Source organism: Pleurodeles waltl, chromosome 6, assembly GCF_031143425.1.
Source record: "Pleurodeles waltl isolate 20211129_DDA chromosome 6, aPleWal1.hap1.20221129, whole genome shotgun sequence".
Lineage (NCBI taxonomy): Eukaryota > Metazoa > Chordata > Amphibia > Caudata > Salamandridae > Pleurodeles > Pleurodeles waltl.
In genome coordinates this window covers 972309012-972335380 of record NC_090445.1, presented here as the reverse complement: position 1 = coordinate 972335380, position 26369 = coordinate 972309012, and the positions used below count along the sequence as shown (strand labels likewise).

General features: G+C 42.1%; 1 protein-coding gene across 6 annotated transcripts in view; it reads left to right on the top strand.

Annotated features, from left to right (window-relative positions):
* Positions 1–26369, top strand: part of MYOF (myoferlin) — a 686313-nt gene that overhangs the window by 635225 nt on the left and 24719 nt on the right. For all 6 annotated transcript variants that reach the window (XM_069239822.1, XM_069239820.1, XM_069239821.1 and 3 more), the window contains 5 exons: positions 2487–2575; positions 2665–2760; positions 6375–6516; positions 8670–8769; positions 17268–17461. In XM_069239822.1, the coding sequence (XP_069095923.1) occupies positions 2487–2575; positions 2665–2760; positions 6375–6516; positions 8670–8769; positions 17268–17461 (621 nt within the window). The remainder of the gene's footprint in view (positions 1–2486; positions 2576–2664; positions 2761–6374; positions 6517–8669; positions 8770–17267; positions 17462–26369) is intronic.

The window sequence follows — 26369 nt, the reverse complement described above, 5'->3', positions numbered from 1 at the left end:
AAAGGGCAGAGATCTCCAGTCCGACTCAGACGCCAGCAAGGTGGAGGTGGAGTACTGGTTTGGGCTGGTATCATCAAATATGAGCTTGTGGGGCCTTTTCGGGGTGAGGATGGAGTCAAGCTCAACTCCCAGTCCTACTGCCAGTTCCTGGAAGACACCTTCTTCAAGCAGTGGTACAGGAAGAAATCTGCCTCCTTCAAGAAAAACATGATTTTCATGCAGGACAATGCTCCATCACACGCGTCCAAGTACTCCACAGCGTGGCTGGCAAGAAAGGGTATAAAAGAAGGAAATCTGATGACATGGCCTCCTTGTTCACCTGATCTGAACCCCATTGAGAACCTGTGGTCCATCATCAAATGTGAGATTTACAAGGAGGGAAAACAGTACACCTCTCTGAACAGTGTCTGGGAGGCTGTGGTTGCTGCTGCACGCAATGTTGATGGTGAACAGATCAAAACACTGACAGAATCCATGGATGGCAGGCTTTTGAGTGTCCTTGCAAAGACAGGTGGCTATATTGGTCACTGATTTGTTTTTGTTTTGTTTTTGAATGTCAGAAATGTATATTTGTGAATGTTGAGATGTTATATTGGTTTCACTGGTAATGATAAATAATTGAAATGGGTATATATTTTTTTTTGTTAAGTTGCCTAATAATTATGTACAGTGATAGTCACCTGCACACACAGATATCCCCCTAACATAGCTAAAACTAAAAACAAACTAAAAACTACTTCCAAAAATATTCAGTTTTGATATTAATTAGTTTTTTGGGTTCATTGAGAACATGGTTGTTGTTCAATAATAAAATTAATCCTCAAAAATACAACTTGCCTAATAATTCTACACTCCCTGTATAGCATTGCTCCAGATAGAACCCTGAGACCTAATAACTCTAGAATGGAGGAGTTCAAAATGATCAGCTCTTGTATGTGGCCCAGGTGAAGTAGGTTGAGGCCATTTCTAAGCCGACAAACCAAGATGATTTTGTGCATTAACAAGTACAAGATAGCCTAAAACCAGAAGTCATTGAAGCCATCAGAGATCACTACATGAGCAGCTGAGCATTATATCTGACTAAGCAGTCACTGGTACTGCTCATTACACTGTCTGGCTGCTCCATTGTCTCTCATCCATGCTTGTAACAGATATTATCTTGATGTCATGACAAGGTGGCGTGCCACAAAATAAAGGGACTCCCTCACTGGGTGGTGAGGGGCCTTTCAGTCTCCCATAGGTCACAAATATTTATAGATCTACAACTGTGGGGGGGCTTGTGTCACACTGAAGGGTCTTCTGTTATGCCCCTTGCACTTCAGTAGGCTTGATTTGGTTGAACAATCCTATTCGGGTTTATAGCTGTTGCCTATTTGCATCTTCCCATAATGCTGCATGTTACCTCTACTTTAGGTTTTTTTTAGACAACGGTCACTTATGTTTGGATTCTGTCTTGAATGCACACATTCTTCTTGCTTAAATTGCTATTAATTTGTGAAGTTCCACGATTCTTCGTGATGCTAAGAAATTGAGTGCAATATAAGGAAGGGGCGGCCTGGGTAGCTTCTACTATTAGGTGAGGGCAACCTTTGTGGTGTGATCATTACAATGAGATGAGGTCTACGGAGCTGCGCCTGCCCCTCAAGTGGGTGTGCAAAGCTCTGTGGATCTATTCTGTGGATCTATTCTGTGGCTAGAAGCTGTTTGTAAAGATGAACTGTGTGACAGCAATACAGATGGATTCTGCATACGGACAAAATTAAGTATTACATTTTAAAATGTTTTTCCTCTTTACATTATTTGACCAAAAAGCAGTCCTATATTGGAAAGCCCCTCCTGTTAAAATGTATACGCTCATTTAACACAATTTTTCAGCACTTCTAACATTAAAAATGTTACCTCGATGCGCACATTACGCTGCTTGCAGAAACACTGCCGTAGATTTCGTGTGCAACTTTTAACAAAGTACATTATATTTAATATGTACTGAACCAGCATAAGTAGGTTTCTGAATGGAGAGGAAAGAGGTGACTGCTCTTTTCAACAAATCTTGACCGATTTTGAAAAGACGAATCCGATGCAGAATTAAAATATAGATAAACCGTGATTTATAGATCTGTTACACTTTGGGTGTGCGAAAAATTAATTATTTTACTGACCGGTCTGTGTGATATGTGACTTGCAATGCCTCATTAAGGCCAATAATAGACTGTTGTTTTTATGAAGAGGCGGAGCTCACATGTCACACATAATTCTGTCATTATAACTGCTGCAATTTCTTAATAGTTGTAATATAGAAAGTTGGCGCGTAAACTGATTAAAACGTGTTTCTCACATGGTACGCATCTAATGAAGGGGTTAGTGGATTCTAGCAAAGGCTCTTACCATGCTTGTTGCTGAAAAGCAATTTGTACTTTGTAACTTCATATAACTGCCACATTTTAACGTCTAAATGAAATTCTGTTTCTGTTTTTCCTTTCTCGTAGGGAAAGATTCAGATGTGGGTTGACATTTTCCCTAAAAGCCAAGGACCCCCCGGGCCTCCTTTCAACATTGCACCCCGCAAAGCTAAAACGTGAGCATTCAGAACACAGCTTTGCAGTTCAAATGGTGGCTGCGTCTATCAGCATTGATAACGTCACTGAGGTGTCTCTTGTCTTACAGCTACCAACTTCGAGTTATCATCTGGAACACCAAAGACGTTATTCTTGATGAGAAGAGTATCACAGGAGAAGAAATGAGTGATATTTATGTGAAAGGGTAAGTAAAGCTAGTAAAGAAAAATTGCACAAAAAGAGTGTTTCGATATTATTTAAAATCCTGAGGTGCCCACAGTGGGAGTTTGACAGCCAACTGGCGGGACTCAGTATTTGCTTTTAAGGACGCTTATAATATGTGGCGCTTGTTGATTTGCTTTCATTTGAGTGAAAGAACTGTTTTTAAAGCTAAATTTCGGATGCTGTGCTTCCTTAAAGTTAGATGCCATTTATGACAAAATATTAAATTTATTACAACATGGGCTTGTTTATTAGCTTGAATAAATGTACATTTTATGTTTCTGGCATGTAATTGACAAAAAAAACTCCAAATGGACGTATTGGCTTATTTATGAACATTTTAAACTATATAGCATTGAGAAAACATTCTTGTCTGGGAGGTGCAAACCTTGGCCACCTGGTGTTTGACACACTGCAAAGATGTTCCTACCCTTAGTTTTTGGTGATGCATTGTCGAACAGGCAAATACCCTGGTGGACAGTATGCGTGCTTTCCACAGTCATAAGGCTGTGTGAACTTTAAATTCTGTTTTAAAATGTATGCTAAATTCCCAACTTATCAAGTTAAGTGATGTATTGCCTTTGACTATGGATGAAATTTCAATATAAAACAATTCAAGGATGTTTTCCTTCAAAAACGTTTCCTTTGTGGGAGAATTCACTGACTGGAGTAGGTTGTTGCATGATTTTTAACCTGCTTCGCTTTCAAAAACAAAACCACTTGAGCAAACTTTTATAATTTTACAATCAATATACAGCTTAGGAGAAAACGATACTAATGACCTATTTGGACGAATTACATATTTTGAGATGGCTAAACAAAGTGTCTTGGTTATTTCCTGAACTTTATTATTAGTCGCAAAATAAAGGAAGCAGAACGAGAATCAGAATAGTGTCAGATTTATAGCCAACTATCATTAGTAAACCCATGGAATAAGGAATGCATTTGTACAAACGTTTTCCCAGGACAACTGGCTTTTCTGGGCTTCGCTTGTAAAAATAAGGAGCCTTTTACTACTGATATTCAAGGGCCCATGAGGTACGTACCTATAGCGCATGACGCTCCGTATAATTAAGTCAAGCAGTCAACAGATTATTCAGTTTGGTGGGGTAGAAACTCCAAACTCAATGATGCACATAATTGTTAATAAATTGTTATCTTGCTAGTACTTCTACTGAAGAGTTCTTTAATCACAGGCTACAACTGAATACTGAAAATAAAAAGCAGAGGGCAGAAAGCATCAATGCACTTTACAAGGAGAGTCATTACTACTGCGTTTTACATGGAACACAAAAACATTAGAAGCAGAGATTTTCAAGTGCAGCTGAGCTCTGAAGAGCCACACTTTACTTTTGCTTCCTTCCACCCACAACGCTACAAAACAATGTTTGATTTGGCAATATCTGCTTTGCCTCAGAGTTACAATTCGGGCTACCACATTGTCTATTATGGTAGTGGTCACTCCAGCAACTACCTTCTCAGTATTCACTGGCTGTGCCAGGCAACTTGCTCCCACTGGAGGGCGCCCTCGCACTCACTCTGCAAAAAATGGCAGCACCTGATTCTGCTGTGGCCCTGTCATTTTCTGTGAACACACCCTCATGACGTGTACAGTCCAGCAAAAGCTGCACTCGTCCACGTTGGAGGGAGATCTCTTTTTCATGGATTATCTTCCAGCAGGTATCTAATAAAGGTTATTTCATTGTTTTGTAAATTAATCAATTCCTACAGAGCCGGAGGAAAAGGTTTCCTGTTGCACTCCACTTTCCCGTCCATTGAGACCATAATCTTGTTCTAACTAATTTAGTATGGATCCATTTAAGCACACACATTATGGCATGCTCTTTGGTTTATAGCCTACATAGGAGGTGATGCATTGCTTTCTGTGATTAGCGAGCTTCAGGTTTTAACTGGAAACTCTCACAGCCCTGTTTCCAGAAAGACAAGGTATTTGTTAAAGTTACACCTGCGCATCGGCTAAAGTTATGGCCATTCAACTGCAGACATAATTTTGCTTCAACTTGTCATTCCAAAGTGGAAGAAAAGCTTTAGTGCCCAATGTCATGATTCACACTTGGTAACATCATACATCCCCATCACGTAGGACAGACAGCTCCACACTGGGTATGTTTGGCTTTTAAAGGGAAAGATTAACACCGTATTGACCGTGCTCTGTGTCTGCCCTGTTTTGCCTCTGTTTTATGAACTAACCCGCAAGCCACTTCTCACAGAACTGATCGGGCCTTGTCCATAAGATGGAGTAGGTACTTCAACTCTGTTTTTGCGGTGTACTGACGCCAGAGAGCACTGATACTGTTGTGCGTAACTCTTCACACATGGGCATGAGTCTGAAACATTCCTTCAAAAACGACTCTACCTGAATGCAAAATTAAGTCTTTACGGCATGCTTGTATTTACATAGGGGAATAACATAACTGTGTAGCATCTGCTGTTTCCATAAACACTGAAGTTCATGAAATCGTACATTTCACAAGTTTTTATGTAATGTTGTACTTTAAAGAATGTTGTTCACAAAATACTGCTACGTAGTGTGTGAGCATGCAGCTTAAGCCATCACAGTTGTACAATTTTGTGGTAAATGCTCTTTAGTGGATGAGAAAAACTGGATCATTCGGAAACCTATTAGAATTGCGGTTTTTGATTGTCAAATTGCTAAATGTCTTTGTAAATTGACGTTTTGTCTTCTCCATTTTCTTGTTATTTTGAATCTGATCATGCTATTTAGGCCTACTTCCAGTTTACATTCTTACTATACTGGACCGCAGCGGCCCTTCTGTACGGGCTGAGGGGCCATCCCCCTACCTTTTTCCTGACGTGAAGAGTGTCTGTCAGGCTGAATAAAAGTCAGCCTGACAGATACTCTTCTGGTTCAGGTCTGGCAGCCAGGAGCTAGACATGCGCTAAATGCGCAAGCTCCTGGCTGCCTGAGCTGAACTTTGCTGGGCAAAGAAGTCACAGCCTGTGGGCGTGATCTCTTCAGCCTGGCAAAAGTGCGCTTCGAGACCCTCCCTTTCCTGATGAGGGGGAACGTCACTGATTGGCTTGGACATGGGTGCTTCAGTTTTAAGCCCTGAAGCACCTAGGAACAAGAGTCAATCGGTGATCCCTTGCCACAGAGTGGGGTGGAGTCCGCAGTCTCACGGACCCCATCCCACTCTGGGACGAGCTTGAGACTGCTGCCTTCCCTCACTGGCTGACCTGAGGTCAGCCAATGAGGGAAGGCAGCAGTCCCAACCCTCCTGGGACCTCCAAGGCTTCCCTGATATGCTGGTTGTGAGGTAAGTTTTCTTTTTCTTTCTTTTTTTTTTTTTAGGTTTGGTGCGTGCATGTATGAATGCATGCGTATTTGTTAGTGAGTGTTGTGAATGGGCGTATGAGTGTGAATAAATGTGCACATGTGTAACCTCCCCCAACCTCCTCCCTCGTAAAATTACTGGCCGCCAGCCACTGATACTGGAGCACGTTTTACAGGTATTTCTCCATATCAGACAACCATAAGTCATAAATAAGATATGTAACAAGCATTTTCTTAGTCCTATGCAGTCCAATTCTAAATATGCTGCATGTGTTCTCCAGGTGGGTTCCCGGAAATGAGGACAACAAGCAAAAAACTGATGTGCACTATAGGTCTCTGGATGGCGAAGGAAACTTCAACTGGAGATTTGTTTTCCCTCTTGAATATCTCCCAGCAGAGCAACTCTGTGTTATTTCTAAAAAAGTGAGTATTTGTAACCACCTTTACCGTTTTACAGACCTGCATATCAAAAACAAGCAATGTAATTAAATGCATTGCAAATAATACACGAAAACACAAAATAACTGGCATTAACCTTAAGTTAAGGAACAAGTGGTACCATCTGTGACTGGAGCGCTAAGAGAACAGGCATGGCAGCGTTTGTCTAATCTATAATTAGTATAAAATCCCAAGGCATCCTTGTTAAAGGGCTCCTTGCTCTGTTTAAGAAAGATGTTTGAAATGGTTCCAGTTGAGTCCAGGATGACTATCCAACATAATCACAATCTGTTTTATGTTCTGAGAGCTATAGCATTTGTTTTACTGTCTGATGTTTTGAAATACCCTGTTGGAATCCTTTGCGTTTCTCTTGCTGTCACTTTTTGTTCTTTAATCGGTGCTCTATAGTAGCCTTTTCCCCCTGTTTATCTGCAAGCTCCAATTAACTAGGGTTTTACTGGTATCACTTTTTTGTCAGGGCTACCTTGTGCGCGTTGTGATTAGAGAATAGTTTTTTTGGGCTGTGTTGACACCCATGGCTACTTCAGAATCTAGGGGATCTATAAGAAGACAATTCTCCCTAAAGCAACATTGTTACCACATTCTGCCTGCTTTATCTCTGAGGATGGCACTTATTAACCCAGTCCTTCACTGGTTGAGTTGCTTCCTGTGAAAGGTAGATGACCTATAAAATTGTGTGCATTGTACATTCTGGCCAATCTCACTATCTGACCAAGAAATTAAAGATATCCAGTGGCACCAGACTGCTCCACAGTTCTGATTCACTAGTACAGGAAACTCTGACTGTCAATGCACAATGCACCACCAACCAATGTTTCTCTGGGTGTGCCCCCAAGGGTTGAAACTTACTTCTACCTTGCATATGCACCACCTTCTCTCTGCCCGCCATCAAAATCTAAAACAGTTTCTTCTCAATTTCTGTTTCGTGCCTTGCACAACATATATGTATCTGATTGATCATGTCTTATAGCACCATTGTGTGCATTCCTTATTCCTTCTCATAGGGCTTGTTTCTCTCAATCTTGGCCATCCTGATGGGGTTCCTAAAACGTCCCCATTTCCCTCCCTCCGTGTCTACAAACTTGTCACTGAATTAGCACCATGGGATGTATGCTGCTTTGCGACTTGTTTTACATGATGTTTTTCTAATGATATTAAGTATATTATGTTGATCTATTCACCATATCATATTTATTCCAGTGTTCTGACTATCCATTCGTTGCCAAGCTCCTGTTTTCAGGTGCATGTGTCATTGCTCTTTATATCGTTCTATGGCCTAATTTTAAGTCTCACCAGAGACAGTGCAATCGCCTTCACTTGTGAGACTTTTGTTAGATTACATGGGGCTTAGGGGCTGCCCATTGCTTACCAATGGCTGGCTTCAAAGTCACTTATTTAATTGATTCCTTTTGGTTAGCACGTACTGGTTTTACTTCCTCTTCATGTGTTATTCCCTCCTTTGGAGCATAGCCCAAGTACTGCTTCCTATCTATGCCCAGTGTTCTTCCACTGATCACCTTGTGCGCTTTTGAAGGTACTCTTTTTTTCTTTTTTTTTTTTCTCCCTTTTCCTATTTTAGTTATAGCACTCCATAAGCGTGCATGTGTTTGCAGGCCGTCTCCCCTCTTTCCCTCCCGTTCCATGTTGTTGTTGCTCCATGTTGCTGTTGCTCTATTGTTGCTTGCCTTGTTGATTTTGCTTGTCCTGATGTTGCCCCATTGTTGTTGCTTGCCCTGTTGTCTTTCCTCATTGTTGTTATTGCCCTATACCTCTCTTCCTTCATTGTTGCTTGCACTGAAATACCCACCCTCCTCCTGCATTGCTAGCACCGCCCTAAAGTTCTTTCTTGACCCTCCACTACACTTCCCTCCTGAGTTCTTGCTTGCCCCATCCATCCCTTCTTTGCTGCTTGCCCTGTTGCCTCAGAAAAGTAAGCATTGTGAAAGCCAATATGTCTTGCATTTATGAGATCTTAATAAAGGAACTTTACAGGAATAGCTTTTTTATTTTTTGAATTATGTAAGCATATAGTAATTCACTCAAGTGCAACTTTCAAGCTTCTTTGGACTGTAAAGCATGGTTGTTACAAATTAACACAAATGTGTTGTTTTTTTCAGGAGCATTTTTGGAGTCTTGATAAGACAGAATTTAGAGTACCCCCAAAATTGATTATTCAAATATGGGACAATGACAAGTTTTCTCTGGATGACTACTTAGGTATGACCTTTAACTTTATTAAATACATTGACAAATCATGTTTTTAGAGATAACTTTACCTTACAGTGGGGACTAAGATTGCATCCATGCAGTGTTCTGTCATATAAAAAGGAATAATAATTAAGAGAATGCTTCTATAAATAGCTTTTGTAATGGGCTTCTTGTGAATTTGCTGTAAGTTCTTAACTTTTCTTTAAAACAACCTAAAATTAAAATTAGGTTTTGGTTATATCTATAGCAGTATTTCAAGTGATTTTTCTTTTCTTTTTTTTTTTTTTTAACAAGCAGACCAACAACTAGAATAACAGGAATTTAAAGTTTCTGAACATGTCCACGCTGCAACTGCTTCGCAAAGTGATAGTGCTTTAACGATTTATCCTTAGGGGTGCTGGATTCCAAAGAGGATTACCTTCTACCCATAGGAAATTAATAATTGTGGAAGGTTTAAAAGAATTCAGCACTCCGCCCTATAAATCTTTTTGAAAAAATGCTTTACTCCGCACAACTTTAGATTTAATACGCATATATAAATTGGCAGCCATCTATATTGGTTGTTTCAAATGCCACATTTACAATAAAGACGCTGCATCGATTTATATGGAGGACAGTTAAATCTGTTCCTATTTTGTGCAGCTGAAGTAATTTTCAATGTGTGCATTATTATACAATAATAGCAAACCATCTTCATAGAAATATATATTTCGCACATTGGTGGTTGCCACTTTGTAGTTATGGTCCAGATGCATTTTCCGTTGAAAAGGCATTTTTTTTTATTGGCCTACAACGTTTGACCCAGTGGGCAGATTGCTACGGACTCAAGCAAGTCACCAGCTTAGTCAACTAAAGCCTGGCACGCCCATTTTCGTGCCGACCAGGGCATTTGGGGAGAAAAGTTAAAGGGGAGGTCAAAAGATACATGATTTCTTATTTTAGCTTCAAATGAAAATTTTGCTCATGCGTGCAGCCTCAACTGCTGTCAGGATTTTCACCAAAATGGACAAGAAAGGAGAACTTTACTCAGAAAGCATGCTTTTGTTGACTTGGTGTTAACCCACTCCGTAGTTTTTGAGATATTAGCATTTGAAAAGATTGGTGAGTAAGGCTTAACACTTGTTACCTCTTCCTTTTTAACTCGAGCCGTGACTCATTAATCCTGGCAATCACATTTTGAACTCTTTAAGAATGGGACTGGCTGGGTGTGAGGGCTCTTAATTTTTTTCTGCCATCTTGAAAAGTGTGAATTGGCAATGACTTGTGAGTTTTGCCAATTAAGAACAAATTGCAATACCATGGGGTGCACAACATACCCAGAGGCACGGAAAACTCAGGACACAGATCAGCAGTGGTGTACGACTCCTGAGTCAAAAGGAAATAGCAGGCAGCCATTTTAGATGCTGAAATCGAACAACATCTTTTGAATGGCTTTGGCTCAAGAGTTTCAGATACTGTATAAAATAAATACAATTTATTTAATTTTTTTTAATCACTAGCAAAGCTAAACAATATGAGAGTCTGAGGGGCGGATGTAGGACCTGGTCATATGCCAAACCCCTTTGGCCTTTAGTAGTGGGGGAATGACTGATGACGTGAGCTACAGACCAAGGACTGCTTGCAGGCCAGCCTCTACATCCAAACTCTAAACACTAAAAGTTAAGTGAGGCGCTTTTTGGCTTGACTTGATGCACAGTCCATTACTTAAGAAATGACATTTACATTTCAGTGTTTGTAACAAACTTAATGTTTCATCTTATTTTCTTCCTGAATATCTATGATCATGTACTTGGGTCTTTACAATGTATTTTTAAAGCAAAACCTCTTTAAACCTATTTAACATCATGACTCTGTTGGAAAAGAAGTTCTTCAAGGATGAATGAATGCTAGACCCTATCACTTTGTTCATCTGTAATTTCTAATGGATGCATTTTCCTACATTTTCTTAAGTCACAGTAAGTGTAGGTTTGTATCTAAATTAAAAAAAATCTATTGATTTGTGCTAGATGACACGACAGTGATGCCAGTAAAGGAGTTGCGGGTGTCACTAGATGTAATGACATGAGTTCATGAAGGTTCCATCTAATGCTCATGATGTTAGTAACTTTTTTCTTTGTTCCACAGCTAGTAAGTTTCAGGGCTTCTCACTTTGTGGGTATTTTTTGTTAAACATGTTAATTTTGCTACACTTTTTAATTTTTATGGTTTAATGCCATCACTTAAGTCACTGGACCAGCCTTGTTTTTAAAGGCCAGGACAGGATGTTGGTGAGGAACATACCCTTTATAAATGCAGGTGTTTTTAAGGTATGATGGGAGCCGCAATGACTGCTCCGCATGATGCCAGATCCCTCCCCTAAGCCACAAGGGAAAGGGATGAAAACTCATGGTAGAAGAATACTGAAGGTCTTGGATTATCGTCCAGCTGGAGATCAGACCAGAATGAAAAGATGGATTTTCAACTAGACAACCCCTCCTTCTATTCCTGCAAAATTGAGCATGCGTTTACCCTTGATGCTGGCTCTGTTGCCAAATGCAGCCTAAATCTAAGGAGCTTAAAAACTCACCCCCATAGTCCCTTTGTGGATGCCTTTTGACATTTTTAAAGGGTCACAGACAGCATCAAATACTTGATAAAGTTCTTCATGGTGCATTTTGTGACAATGATCTCAGAGCCAATACAGGAATTTCTAGACCCACCAAACGGCAAAACAATTGGTGGCCTTCAACACAGTTCAAACTCTTGTCAAGTTCATCTTGAAGGAATGTTTGGATGTCTGAGGGAACACAAATGAGGGAGCATAATTGCTGGCAGCTTATGTGACAAACGTCTCCCAGCCCAGGTTTCTAACATGTCCAACATAGTAAACCTTCAAACAGCTGGCATGCTTCATCCTACATTTTGGACAGCATTTCTTTATTTACTGCCTACGAAAGGTTGATCCTCGTCTACCACAGTGGTCACTTGGGTAGCAGACACTGCAGCAGGAACTATGAGAAACAAAAATTCAACCCCTTGCAGAGAGCCTGTCTTTCGCCAATCAGAAACCCAGAAGCTTTGTTCCCTTTGGGTGTAGCCCTTCTCCACCCAATATTGATAGTGGCAGAAATTCTCATCTTCTAGTTAGTGCTGTGGCAGGTGGTCAAATGCCTTTCCTAAAGGCACCATGTGTTCCTTGAAGAGCAACTAAGTCAAGAATGTCTGTTAGTTTAGGCCACCTTGTCAGAAAGCAAGCCAAACCATTCACTTCAGCATCAGACAGAGAAGTGAAAAAATGACATCTGCAGCATTTATATCTAACTCTATCTCTGAAAGTTTGGTGTTCTGATAGCACTTTGGCCTGTGTCCTTCACATATTTTCACAACTTTTAAAGGGACACAAACCTTCTGCCACAACATTTGCAGCAGTCTTGAAACAGGTCCTCGTGGCTGGAACTGAAATACCCAAGCACCCTTTGCAACTGATTTTGACTTTAGTGGATGCAGCTCCCTGATCCAAAAATCACGGATGTGTTTATGAGAATCCACGCCTTGGTGAAATCAACTGGGTGCACGCTGTCTCCAGGCATGTGTGCTTGGCATTCCTTGTCACAGAGCAAAACCTGCCTGGTGAATTCTGAAATGTTTTAGCTGAGTAGTGACGCCTCCATAGTTGTCTGTCTTCCTTGACCTTACATAATCTTCCACCAGCAAAACAGGAGGAACAAAGAGTAGAGCATTCATTTTAGTGAGGACTGACTTACTGTACAGTTGTCCCAGCTGCAATAGCAGCAGCACCTCAAGTTGGAAGGAAGCTGATGCGAAACGGTATTTCAGCAGACAGCTTCCATGCAACCCAGGCTTGTAGCATCTAAAGTATTTTTTGAGTTTTTTCTTTGTCCTCTCATGATTTCACAATTGGGTGGAAAGCAAATATTTCAATTTTTAGAAGCCTTGAGAGGAGTGACTCCAGACCACTGGATGCTACAGATAATTCAGCAGGGTTACTCTGTTCTCTTTATCAGATTGCAGCCTCCTGCACCATCATCTGCTTGGTACCATTTCCACATCAAAGAGCTTCTCTAAGAGATATGAAGCAATGTTTATAGAATGCAGTTCCACCTAAATATCATAGTTGCTGCTGCACCAGGCATTTTTTGGTCAAGCAATGCAAAGAATGAATTATTCATCTCATGTTGGACTTGTATTATGTAAACATGTAACTGTGCAAAGATGCATTCAGAATAGTGTCTCTGACTTTAATTTACTTCTAGGATACCTGGGACTGATTTTGGATCCTAGACCCCAAAGATGCCTATTTGTACATACCAGTTTGAGCATGCAGGTGGATATTTCTCATGCGTGGAAGCAGCACCACCCTGCGGCCAACCAGACAAAGATCATAGCATTGGTGATGTCACACTGGCAGGCAATATTGGTATGCTCACATATCTGGCTGATTGGCTTCTGCCATGACCGCTCACCATCATTGTAAAGCATTCATTCTACTACAAGAACTGGTGTTCTACTGAAACACATTTGTGCTCTCCTTGATACTCTACAACAGACCGCGATTCATCCATGCCAACATGAAGTCTATTGAGGGGAAGAGGTGTCTTCTGCTCACGAAGGTGGTTCCCTTTCTGCTCTAGAGTGCACCTTAGGACCCTCTGTCTTCTTGCTAATCACATGGACCTGTGGGTTTTCTTTGTCCACAGGCATGTGCAACCCTGATGTTTTGGAGGTGGAGCCTGAGGGTGAACTGCAGCTAATTGTGTGGAGTGAGCTGCAGAATTTTAGTCCCTCAAGAGTTGTTCACATCACCATTGTCAGACACACTGCCGTTGTGAGTTAGGGGGCTGTTCAGATGAACAGATGATCAACAGTATGGTACACACCGAGTCTGTATCAAATCATTTTCCCTGAGATTTCAGTGATCTACATGGCGCTGGCAGCTTTTGTTCCCTTAGTGCAAGGTTTTGTGATGGAGCCATCAGCTGTGCCCACAAGATTTGATGTCTAGGCTTCTTCCAACTCAACTGCAACAGTCCGACTCTTAAGGTACTAAATAAATGCTCACTATATCTCATTGATGGTTGCTAACTCTACAAGCTCTGACAATGATCTGGTGGTTAACAGGCCTTCTCATGGGTGGAATCCCAACCAAAATGTAATGAAAAATGATTCTCTCAGTGGAGCATGCCAGCAATCAGACCTTTTTCCATCCATTTCATTCTTTGCACAAAGAGAAGAAATGCCTCCAAAGCCATTTCAAAATGTGCAGTTTTGCCCTCAGGAATTTCTGTTTGGTCAGTTTTTAAAAGATCCATTTCTGTTGATTTGGAAATTCAGCCCTTTATTCATCTGTGCCAACCAGTTCCCATTTCTCTTCTTGTTCTGAGGAAGTTATGGTTTCAAAAATTGACATGATCTTAGTAGCACCAAATTGGGCAAGGAGTACCTGGTACCTAAATCTTGTGGATCTTAGCTTCTCACAACAATTTTGTGATTGAGGCTGGTCCATCTGTACCAATGGGGCCGAGGAGGAGGATGCATCCTTACATAAACACTCTAGCAGTGATTGTTGGAATGTTTCCAGGCATACTCTGAAAAGGTAGTATTTTGAAGTCTGCCTGCAATAAGAATTACCATGGGCGGGCTTTGGATTAGTCTCCTTCAGTCATTAGCTTTCATGAGTTTTTCATGGTTTGCAATTGCTTGGATATGCTGTCCTCTAAGGCTATGGCTATTTGTGAAGGTTTACATTATCTCGTTCATGTTCCTAATTTGGCCAATGGGCATAACGTTTTATTTTGCTAAATTAGAGTCAGTATGTGTTCTGTGATTTACTTTGCTAATACATTAACGGTTTAACTGCTAGTCTGTTCTTTTTGGTTGGAAGGTGCCCCTGTTGGTTTACCTTATCCTTTTTGTAAAGGCATATTTGTATACATTAATTTCTATTTTCTGTTGGTTTGCTTTACTGTGCTGTCATGATAACATGTTCGTTTTGCTGTATTTTCACTCACAAATTAAAAACGTGCACATGTAGACTTACTAAAAAAAATACATATTTTGCTGTGTATACCATTTGTGTTCCCAACTTTTATAATGAAAAGGTAATCTTGCAACTGATTTCATAGCACTCTTGTTTGAGTGAACAACTAAACTCTACAAATTCATCCTGTGCAAAATAAGACTATACTCAGCTTACACATTGTTGTAGTCCAAAATGTTGCTTCATCATCAGATTTTCCTTCCAGGACAGTCAAGGAAACCATACTGACAGTCACCCAACTACTGAGAAATACTTCCCTTAACAAAAAGCTAAGTCAATTGGCGTTACAAATGCTTCTTCAGTTAGGTGGTTGCCTTGGTCCTGGCTGCTAGGCATCCAACTAACAAATCTATTTATGCTAATGCTTTAAGTGGTTTTCTTCTTAATGCCCCGACCATGACAATTACCCATTCTGAAGAGGGGTGGGATTCATTTTGGAGTTTTCCCTTTCCTTGTGTACAGAGGGATTCCAGCAAGGTTAAGTGAAACATTTACATGCATATGATTTCAGCATCCGAGTGGTTCTCTGAAGAAGATTCGCTTTTCAAAGTTCATCTTGTTCAACTTAAGTGAAAAGATGTGTAAAATGCCTCCTCCCCAATAAGTGTCTGACTCTTCCCCCATTCCTTTCTAGGTTAAATTGGTTACGTCAACCGTGGTGGGGGGTGTAGCGGGAGGGCCATAATTTGAGCCCTTTCATTCTTGTGACATGAAACTCCTAACATAGAAAATCATATTTTTGTCTTCTTTCACTTCTGCTTGCAGTGCCTCCATACTGCACACGACCGTTGTACAGTTTGCATTATACTTGGTATATAGTGTTGTGTGTTAAGCAGCCCTTTCTTCTGAAGATGATTTTAGAGCATATATCTTAAATGGTTGTGCTGCCATGACTTCTCCCTCACCATTGCATGAAGGAGGAGTATGTCCACCATTTGAACCTATTGTATGGTCCTCAAAGACTATTTAAACAACTAGCAGTTTGTAGGTTACTGGTGAAACATCACAAGCTAATTTCAGTTTTGCATAGTCTTACTACAAGAGTTATCATTCCACTAGTTGGAGCGCAGCTAATTTCACCATGTTCACAGTAATCATGATCTCAGACATCTGCCTTGCAGCTTCCTGGGTCTCCATCCATTCCTTCACTAAACACAGATTTCTTAATATGGTTGCTCACAATAATACCAGATTTTGAAGAATAGTAATACGTCAGTGTCTGCTATAGACCGTCTCTGGTCTCTCTCAAGACCCATTTCTGTGGTTAGCTGCTGAGTGAGCCTTTGAGGAGATGGGAGATCTGCAGTATAACATCCATTCTCCTTCTCTTTGGGAATGATTATTTCTGATGCATGTTCTGTGTTCCAACAGATTCTTCATCACCTGCTTACCTCCCAATCTGAGTGCTGATGGGCTTTAAGTTCATTTTTTTATTTTATTTATTTTTTTACAAATTTACAAATTTGATTGAATGGCTTTGTCTCTTCCACCTGTTGATTGGGGAAAATAAGGTGTAAGTGACCCCATGGGTGTCAGGTGGTGCCTTTATAGAGCCTTCTGGTCCCCTCCCCTCTCCTCTACTGGCATCACCAAGCCACAGTTTCTAAAATGCAGTACTTATGAACTCAGTCTTGGGCTAAGGCTATTTCAAAATAGGATGATTCCACGGTAAGCTAAAACATCCACCAGAAAACATTACTGAAGCTAAGTAACTTGCTCATCTGAATACCAGGCTATACAAAGTCAAGTACAGAATACATTTGGAAAACAAACTGTAAGAATCCCCACTTCACCCTGTTGCTGATACTGTTAACACCTTTATTTCTTCTGTCATGACCTAGGAACTTGCTTGTTTCAGGGACTATTTTAGGTCTATGACGCACTCCACATTAGGTTTGTTAACTCTCAATACATGCAGGAGCTGCACATTTTCCTTTTAGGGAACAGGGCAGTGTTTTATCAGAAAAGGTGAGAGGATTATTAGTAATGTAAAATGGGGATTTGCCTGTTGGAGCTCTCAAATGCCTAAAGGCAGGTTTTTGGGCCTTTTATTCTAGCTTGGTACCACCACTTGGTGGCTCCTTTTACTATACCTTATCAAAGAACTGTTCCATTGGGTAGTGGGGAAAGACTGCAATTATGTGCTCATGGATGCTAAAAAATGTCTTTCAGCTTCTTTTCATTTTGTGAACCCTTTCATGGGCAGGTTACTCGTGGGCTAAATTGAGAACATTTTTATGGTGAGAAAACTAGGTTAACGCGTTGTTCTTAAATAAGTAGAAGACAACACTTAATTCAATCAAAATGGTCAGCTGTCTACATTGCTGCGGTGAGGTTATGTTGCATTCAACCAATGATGTCTTCTTTATTGAAACCTTTTTAACTAGATGATATTATGATGCAGGATATATTGCTTTTGTGTCAAATGATGTGGTTAATATAGATTTGTTTGCTCCTTCTGTTTTCTTAGGTTTTGTTGAACTTGATTTGCATCGCACTATTATTCCGTCAAAAACTTCAGAAAAGTGCTCCCTGGATATGATTCCTGATTATAAGGCAGCAGACCATTCCAAAGCACCTAAAACTGTGTCACTTTTTGAACAGAAATCGATGAAAGGATGGTGGCCATGTTTTGCGGAAAAAGATGGCAAACGTGTTTTAGCGGTAAGATTTTATGTACTCTGTAGGAAGTTGGCTTTTTATGTGGTGTACCAATGTAGGGGTACAACATGCAAAAAGTCCAGATGACTCTTATTGGTTTATAGGGGCTTACTTTACTAATTTCAAGTGCTCTATTTGTGGTAGTGTGGTCGAGCAGTTTAGGCTTATCAGAGAGGAGTGTTGAGCATTTGTTGTACACACAGAGTCAATAAATGAGACACACACCCGAAAATAAATACAAGACCAATTTAGAAAAATATGTTTTTTTTATATAAATTTAGACACCAAGATCAACGATATTGGGTAAGCACTTTAGACATTATTGATTTTTGCAGGAAAAACTGTAAAAAAAAAATTATATATATATATATATATAAACAAGTTGTCAGACTTGAGGCATAAGCCTCGAACTTGGTAATGTTATCCTATAGGAGAAACATACACTGCATAGGAATACTTGCAAACTATTGTAGAGGGTGTCATTTAGCACTTACGGGGGCCACTAGCAGTTTAGGTTTACCTGCCCTGGTGTGTCAGAGTGTAGAGGTGCTGGTCACCTTGGTAGTCTTGTGTGCTACAGCGGTGAAACTTTAAAGGGACCTGTCAAAACAAGTCTGCAGGGGGCACTTGGGGACAAGTTTGGCAGAGCCCAACATGGGGCTCAGCTTGCTGGGGGATCCTAGGTAAAGGAGGACGCAGGCAGGAATTGTGTACCTCGGCTGAAAAGGCTCAGGTGTAGTGGAGCTGACTGGCTGGCCACTTAGATTGTGAGGCTCCCTCGGTTCTCAGTCAACCTACAGAGGAGAGAAGAACAAAACAGGAGGGACACTCTGGATGTGGAGTTCATCTGTCCTGAAGTCCCTCGAAGTGCAGGTATGTTTTGGCAGTGGCGATGTCTGGACTGGACACAAAAAAGACTTGTTGGGCGCAAGTGCTTCAGTTGTCAGGATAATGGTGCTGAGGGGCTCCTGGAGCGTATAGCATCTTGAAACTCAGCAGAGAGGTGAGGCTGACCTCCTAAAGCCTCAGAAACCTTCTCCTGGCATGATGCTCCTTCGGTGGGCCCGATAGCCAGCAAAATGTTGTACTGGACAGATGCGGTTGGTGCCTGCAGATGCAGGGGGATGATTTCTCCTCCCAAGGGAGATGCTGCCTGGTTGTTAAAGCTCTGGATGGTCCTCCACAGCTTCGGGGGGGATGCACAGTTTTTGGTTGGGTTGGTGCAATTGTCGAGGTTCCAGCAGCAGCGCAGATTCTGAAGCCAAATGGTGGTTATGTCCTGTGATCTTGCGATGACTGCTCTTCTTTTGTCCTTTTTCTGTTGTCAGTAGACACATCTCAAGCCCTGGTATCAGGGAAACCCATACATACAGAATTTAGGGGTGTTTAGGGGAATGTAGAGTAGAAGCCAATGGGCTACTTACCCCAGGGGTTACTACTCACCCCATAGGACCACTTCCTATGGGGAGTGGACATATTCCTGACACAGAGTTCTTAGTTTCACCAAAAACAAGATGGTGGAACCCTTTCATGAGTGTCCACTTCAGCTAGCCCACCTTAGGTGTGTGACTAGCCTAGAAGTGAAACATGCCTCCTGAAAAACTAATGCCCTACTTGTTCTGGTGCCAAATTGGCCTCTAGGCAGGGGGTGGAGTTCCCAGGACTGCAAGAAGCCATGGTCGCATATCAAAGGTGGCAGGGGCTTTGAAGCCCCTCACTCTGATATGCTAAAACGCTAGCCCTCCTGCTGGAGGAGGTGTGATCACCTTCCTCCAGAGCAGGCGTTAATTCTGGCCTGACAGTGCAGGCTCTCACCTGAAAGGGGGCAGAAACTCGTTTGTGGTGGCAAGCTGTTCAATATCAGTAAGCCAGCAGAGACTAGTAGGTGTTCAGAAGGCACCTCTAAGGTGCCCTCTGGGTGCATGTCATAATGAACCCGATACTGGCATCAATACAGATTTGTTAAGACAAGTTGTTTGATAGCAACCCCCATTAGTTTCAGTGCAGTCATCATGTACCTGGGTAACCCAGTGCCTACTACATGTCCTTAAGATTGCTGCCTGATCACTTGCAATATCTAGTAATGGAACTAAACATCACAGGAGTACATTTGCTCATGCAGATGTGCCCTCACATGTAATATAATGCATACTGTCTTAGGGCTCTAAAGCCTGCTGTAGGGGTGACTTACATATATTACATGCATTTAGTGTTACTATGGGATAACTGAGAAATGGCCCTGCGCTGTCACCCACAGGAGTCAGCTTATCCCCCTTACTAAATATTCCACTATGCCACAAAATTGTGGGGAGAACAAACTCCTTACTAGAAAAATGTTCACAAAATCAAAATACACCACAAATATTAAATAATTGAAAAAGAATTATTATATTATTCAATTAATGCAAATTCATTGTATCAAAAAGACAAGACAAATCACTGTCTATCATCTATCTGATCATGAGAATTGATTCCAATATAACATTTTCAGCAGTGAAATGCACCTATAATATTCATTACATGTACATCATAATTGCACCTATAATGTTCATAGCATGGACATCATATATTGATTATAATTGCCAAAATTTATCAATTCACAAGACGTAGCTGAAGTTGCCATTGATTGCAGTTGCCAACACTTGTTTCACGGAATTTCCGCTTCTTTAGGGCTATACATAGATGGCACAAGAACAAAAGGAATCACTAAAACACACCACAAAACAAACACCTAGAAAAGTTTGAAAAAATATAACATTGAATTCAGAGCTAAAATCTTAAACTAACAATCTGACTTGCACAACATCTTATAGATAGTACATCATAGGGAGCATATACTAGTTACTAGCACAGGAGACAAATATGTAATGACTAAATAGTGAGGCAAAGGTAGAATGTAAGTATATCAATCTGTCTGTGTATCAACTATTAATAAAAAAGGAGAAAATAGATCTTCAAAAGACCATATTAGTGAAGAAATATTCAACCAAAATAGACACCTTAGCAAAAGCACCTTAATCATTCATTAAAGTATGAAAATTGCCAAAATATACCTAAAAACAAAGCCAAAATCCATTCAAAAACAGACCAACATAACCGTCTTAACTCATAAAGTTAAATGCTTCAGAATCCGCAACAAAACTCATCGAAATTAACTGATAACTCATAAAGGGCATGAATAGGAAAACAGATGTAGGTATATCAGTTCCCTGCTCCACTTGCATAGTCACAGAAAATATCATATCAAAACAAGCCAAACATTATTTTCATACCTACCCATACTCTTGTTCATCTACTCGAATACTGCATCATAAAGAAACTGTACATATCCATTGCCATATGTGACATCTTCAGCGATCCAGTGAAATTAATCCTAATTATGAAAACATAAAAAAATCTAAAAGATCACTATACTTATTAATCAAATCTACAACAGCCATTACCAATTTCATATACTACAAGCATTCTTGTTCTGAAACTACATTCAGTGTCCTGGTCCCCTAAACATCACAAAGGTTATACCTTTGCAAAATGATTTCAACATACAGAAACAATTGAATTGCCTCAAAACACCATTATATATAGTATATCTGACATGTAATTACCATACTATCTTAAATAACATACTCCGACTCAATTCATCTGCATACGTTTACCCTCCATGGACACTTAAACTGCCTAAAAACCTCTCAGTAAACACCACAACTGGCATATATATTGTTGAATTACCTATTGGCCTCTCCTCCCAGAGTTCATTAAGCACATCAACCCATGAAAAACTTTACTAAGAGGCAAAATACCAATATCCATTAAAATAACCCAAATGATATATTTAAACTGAGAGAAAGAAAAGAAATGAATATGCAAGTGGAGCAGGGAACTGATATACCTACGTCTGTTTTCATATTCAGGCCCTTTATAAGTTATCAGTTACGTTTGAGTTTTGTTGCAGATTGTGAAGCATTTACTTTGAGTTAAGACAGTTATATGGGTCTGTTTTGTAATAGTTTGGTAAGTATATATGTTTGGTTTTGTTTTTAGGTGTATTTTGGCATTTTTCATACTTTAATGAATTAAGGTGCTTCTGCTTAGGTGTCCATTTTAGTTGAATATTTCTTCACTAATATGGCCTTTTGAAGTTCTGCTATTTTTCCTTTTCTTTTTCCCTTTTTTATTAATGGTTGATACACAGACCTATTTATATACTTACATTCTATCTTTGCCTCTCTATTTTGTCATTACATATTTGTCTCCGGCGCTAGTAATTATTATTATTAGGTCTGAATTCAATGTTAATTTTTTTGAAACTTTTCGAAGTGTACTTGGTGTTGTGTTTTTATTGGTTTCTTTTGTTCTTGTGCCATCTATGTATCCCCTTGAAGAAGCGGATACTCCACGAAACACGTGTGGCAACTGCAATGGATGGCAACTTCGGCTACGTCTTATTGGATGGATAAATTTTGGCAACTATAATCAATATATGACGCACATACTATGAACATTATAGGTGCAATTATGATGTACATGTAATGAAATATTATAGGTGCATTTCACTGCTGAAAATGTTATATGGAAAACAATTCTCATGTGCAGATAGATGATAGACAGTGATTTGTCGTCTTTTTGATACAATGAATTTGCATTAATTGAATAATATAATAATTATTTTTCAATGATTTAATATTTGTGGTGTATTTATTTTGTTTTGTGTAAATGTTTCTAGTAGTGAGTTTTTTCTCCCCATAATTCCGCGGCATAGTGGAATATATTGCATGCAGTGGGTGTGGGCATTGTACACTGGGTGTGTACAACGTCTTGTTTTCAAAATGGTTTGAACCATTTCATGCGTTCTGAAATGGCTATCTGTTTGTTTGAATGTGGGTCCTTAGAGTGGAATAATACATGCTGCAGCCCTTGGAGACCCTCCTTAGTACCCATGCCCTAGGTACCAGGGGTACCATTTACTACAGACTTACAGGGGTATTACAGTCCTTGCCACTTGGGTACATTTAGACATTTACCTTTGTTTTAAGGGATAAAGCACTGGCACTGGGGGCCTGGTTAGCAGGATCCCAGTGCACTTTCATCCAAAAAACATCAGTACTGGGGCAAAAAGTGTAGATGACCATCTCAAAAAGGGCATCCCACTGACGGCGCCATCTCCATTGTGATCTCCAACTCAGATGGGGAGCCGGAAGGGCATTGCTCACTGCCACATCCAAAGTCGGCATTAACTTTGCTTCCTCGATCGAAGCCCTATTCCATCAGTTTAGGCCTCGGGGAGAATGGGAGGTGTCGCTAGACCCTGTAGAATACCAGCCCTATGAGATAGACCCAAATGTGGACTGAGAGTTTGATACTCCAAGCCTCAACATTCCAAGGTGCGTTCCCTACTGCTCCCCTGGATAGGGAATTCAAAAGGCTGGATAAGAGGTTTTCTTCTTCCACCAGCCTTGCATTGCGGTCACTGCATGCCTTTTGGGCTGTTACTCCCACCCTTTGTGGGACATGGCTGCACAAGTGCTACCACAGGTCCTGGGGGAGGCCTAGCCCATGCTCTCTCAGACTGATGCTGATGGGATAGATTCAGCAAAATTCACAAATGCTGTAGACTCGACATGACTGACTCACTGGGCAGAGCGGTTTCATCAATGGTGTCCCTTAGGTGCCACGCCTGGTTAAAGTCAAGTGCTTTTTTTCGGGGGATGTCCAAGCTTCCCTTATGGACATGCCCTTCAATGGCACCCATCTTTTCGGAGACGAGGGAGATTCGGTGCTAGATCTCTTCAAGGACTCTCCTGCTAGAGCTTCCCTGCGGCCCCAGATCACTCTGCTTTTTGCTCCTTTCTTGGCTACAGAATGGGCTTCCAGCCGCACCAGTTCCCTCCAAGTCATTGGTCCGCACATGCTCCCCAGCCTGTGGCTGACGGTACAGTACCCACAGGCCTCGTTTGTCAAGTATTCAGTGGTCTTGTGAGTCCACCACCATCCCGGCAGCTGAAGCCTCCAAGCCTTCCTAATCTGCCCCTTTGCCATCATGGGCATTCAGTTAGCGGCAGGATTTGTCATCACCTGCCCTGCTGGCAGTCCATAACATGGGACAGGTGGGTCTTGCAGGTTGTCCGAAGGAGCTAATCCCTCCCCTTTGAGACTATCACTACCCCCATGCCATCATTTCATGATCGGCTGACAGAGGATCATCTGCCTCTTCTCTGCTAAGTAGCCACGGCTCTCTTGGCTGCTAAGTAGCCGCGACTCTCTTGGCAAAGGGAGCCATAGAGAGGGTTCCAATTCCAGAAGTAGGTAGTGGCTGCTATTCCCACTAATTTCTGCTCCCCAAAAAGGACAAGGGCCTTCGTCCAATTCTACATCTCAGATCCCTGCCACAGAAGCCACAAGCATTTTTAGTTCAACGTGCTCCCCTTTGGCCTTTCCAATGCACCTTAAGTGTTCACCAAGGTGATGGCAGTGGTTGCAGCCCATCTGCGGAGTTAAGTGGTGGTAGTCTTCCCCTATCTTGATGACTGACTGATGAAGGTGGGCTCGTCCCAGGCTGTCTTCTCACACCTCTAGACTCCAGTGGGCCTCCTGCACCCACTGGGGGTTCACTATCAATGTGCTGAAGTCACACCTGACTCCCTCTTAGATGCTCCTTTCATCTGAGCTGTCCTGGACACAGTGCAGTTTTGGTCATATCCTCCTGAACGGCGAGTCTAGAATATTCAGGCTATGGTACCAATATTTCAGCCTCTATCCTGCGTTTAGGGAAAACTGACTCTGAGACTGCTGGGCCTCATGACTTCCTGCATCCTGCTAGTGACACATGCCTCCTGGCACATGCAGGCTCTGCAGGTAGACCTAAAGTTCTAGTAGGCGCAGCATCAGGACAATCTCTCCAACATGGCCCAGATCTTGAAGAGAACTGCACAAGATCTGCAGTGGTGGATAACGCACCACGACTCAGTCAGAGGCAGACCCCTTTCCCTTCCTCACCCAAATCTGACAGTAGTGACAGATGTCACTCCTGAGATGGGGCAGCCAGCTGGGAGAGGTGGAGATCAGAAAACTCTGATCTCCAGCAAAATCTGGACTTCACATCAACATCCTGGAGCTCTGAGTGATCCGACTGGCACTGAAAGCCCTTCTGCCCTCCATCAAGAGACAGTTAGTACAGGTGTTCACAGACAACACCACCGCCATGCGCTACTGCAGCAAAACGGATGTGGTGGGGTCGTGGACACTTTGTCAAGAGGCCCTGAACCTCTGGACCTGGCGGGAACACCAAGGCATATCTCTGACATATCTGACATATCTTTGAGAGCCAGGGCAGGCAAATTCAACTGTCGATGCCTAGCAAATCACCAATGGTATCTCCACCCGGAAGTGGCGCAAGGTCTTTCAGCAGTGGGGAGAGCCTTGGTTAGATCTTTTCGCCTCCATCAAGATTGTGCAATATCAGCAGTTTTGCACGCTGGAGTTTCCAAGGTGGCTCTCGTGGAGACGCTTTTTGTCACAAGTGAAGTTCAGGCCTCCTGTACACCGTTCCGACCATACCACTTCTGTCCAGAGATCTCAAGAAGATCAGGAGCGACTCTCCGCCTTCTTGTGTGGAGACTGAACGGCAGCAGTTGGCAGCTTTCAACCTTCCTCCCAAAGTCTGTAATGTTATCTTGACAGACAGGCGTTCCTCCACCAAGAGGGAACACGCTTGTCATTGGAGGAAATATGTGGCGTGGTGTGCAGAGAAACCTGTTGATCCTCTTTCTGCCCCCCCTTTCTGAAGTTTTATTCTTTATTCTTTCCCTTGCACAGCAGGGCACTGCTCTGGGCACTCTTAAGGGCTACCTGTCTGCTCTTTCTGCCTTCTTGCAGCTGCCTGACCAACACTCCTTGGTCAAATTCCTATTCTACATAGGTTTTTAAAGGGTCTTGTTGATCTTTGCCCTCCCTTGCCATTTATCATGTCTCTTTGGGATCTCAATCTGGTCTTGACATTTTTAACGTGTGCTCCTTTCGAGCCTCTCCACAATTGCCCCCTCAGTCCTTTAACAATGAAAACAGCCTTCATTGTGACAATTACATCTGCCCGCAGAGTGAGTGAGCTGCAGGCATTATCATTTAAGCGTCTTACCTTTGTCTACCCTGAGAAACTGGTGCTTTGCACAAGTGCCTCCTTTCTACCGAAAGCTGTTACTCTGTTGACGGTGTGACTCCCAGACCTGGTTCTGGCCAGGAGTCCACTTGGCTCCACCAGCCTGCCCCCGTGCCCCTGATCCGTTCGACCGCTGGCTGGACAGCAGTTAGAGGCCCTCCTCCACCCGCAGGCACCCGCCTGCGCCTCATCCCTGGTGCCTAGTGTTAGGCATCTCCGGTTTGTCGAGTAAGTAATCCTTTGTGTTTTTGTATTTTTGTATTCTGTATATGCCGTTTCTTCTGCCATCTTTGCATAGCCATCTATTCCTCTTGTGATCCTCTGCACTGCACTTTTCTGCCCCCTGCCCCCCCCCCCGTTCTTAGCTCTTGTTTCGCTCTCTCTCTCCCACCTGTTTTCTCAACACCGGCTCCGGCCGGTCTCTGTTTCCCCTGCCGCTGCCTCCCCTGCGGCCCCGCCCCTGCGCACACCCATTGGCCCTCCTTCCCTCCTCCCAGCTGCTCCACCCTCCCACCCCACCCTCTTAATGGTGGCCGAATCACAGCCGCGCCAGAGGCAAGCCCGCCTGCACCCGTCCGTGCCTAGACTGCGCCCAGCGCCAGTTCCCCTGGTCCCCCCATCCAGGACCCCCCCCCCCCCCCCCAGACAACACTACTCCACAAACACACTCCACTCCCTCAACCCAGGACCACGCCTCGCCTGCACCCAAACCACACTTCCTCAACCCAGGACCACGCCTCGCCTGCACCCAAACCAACC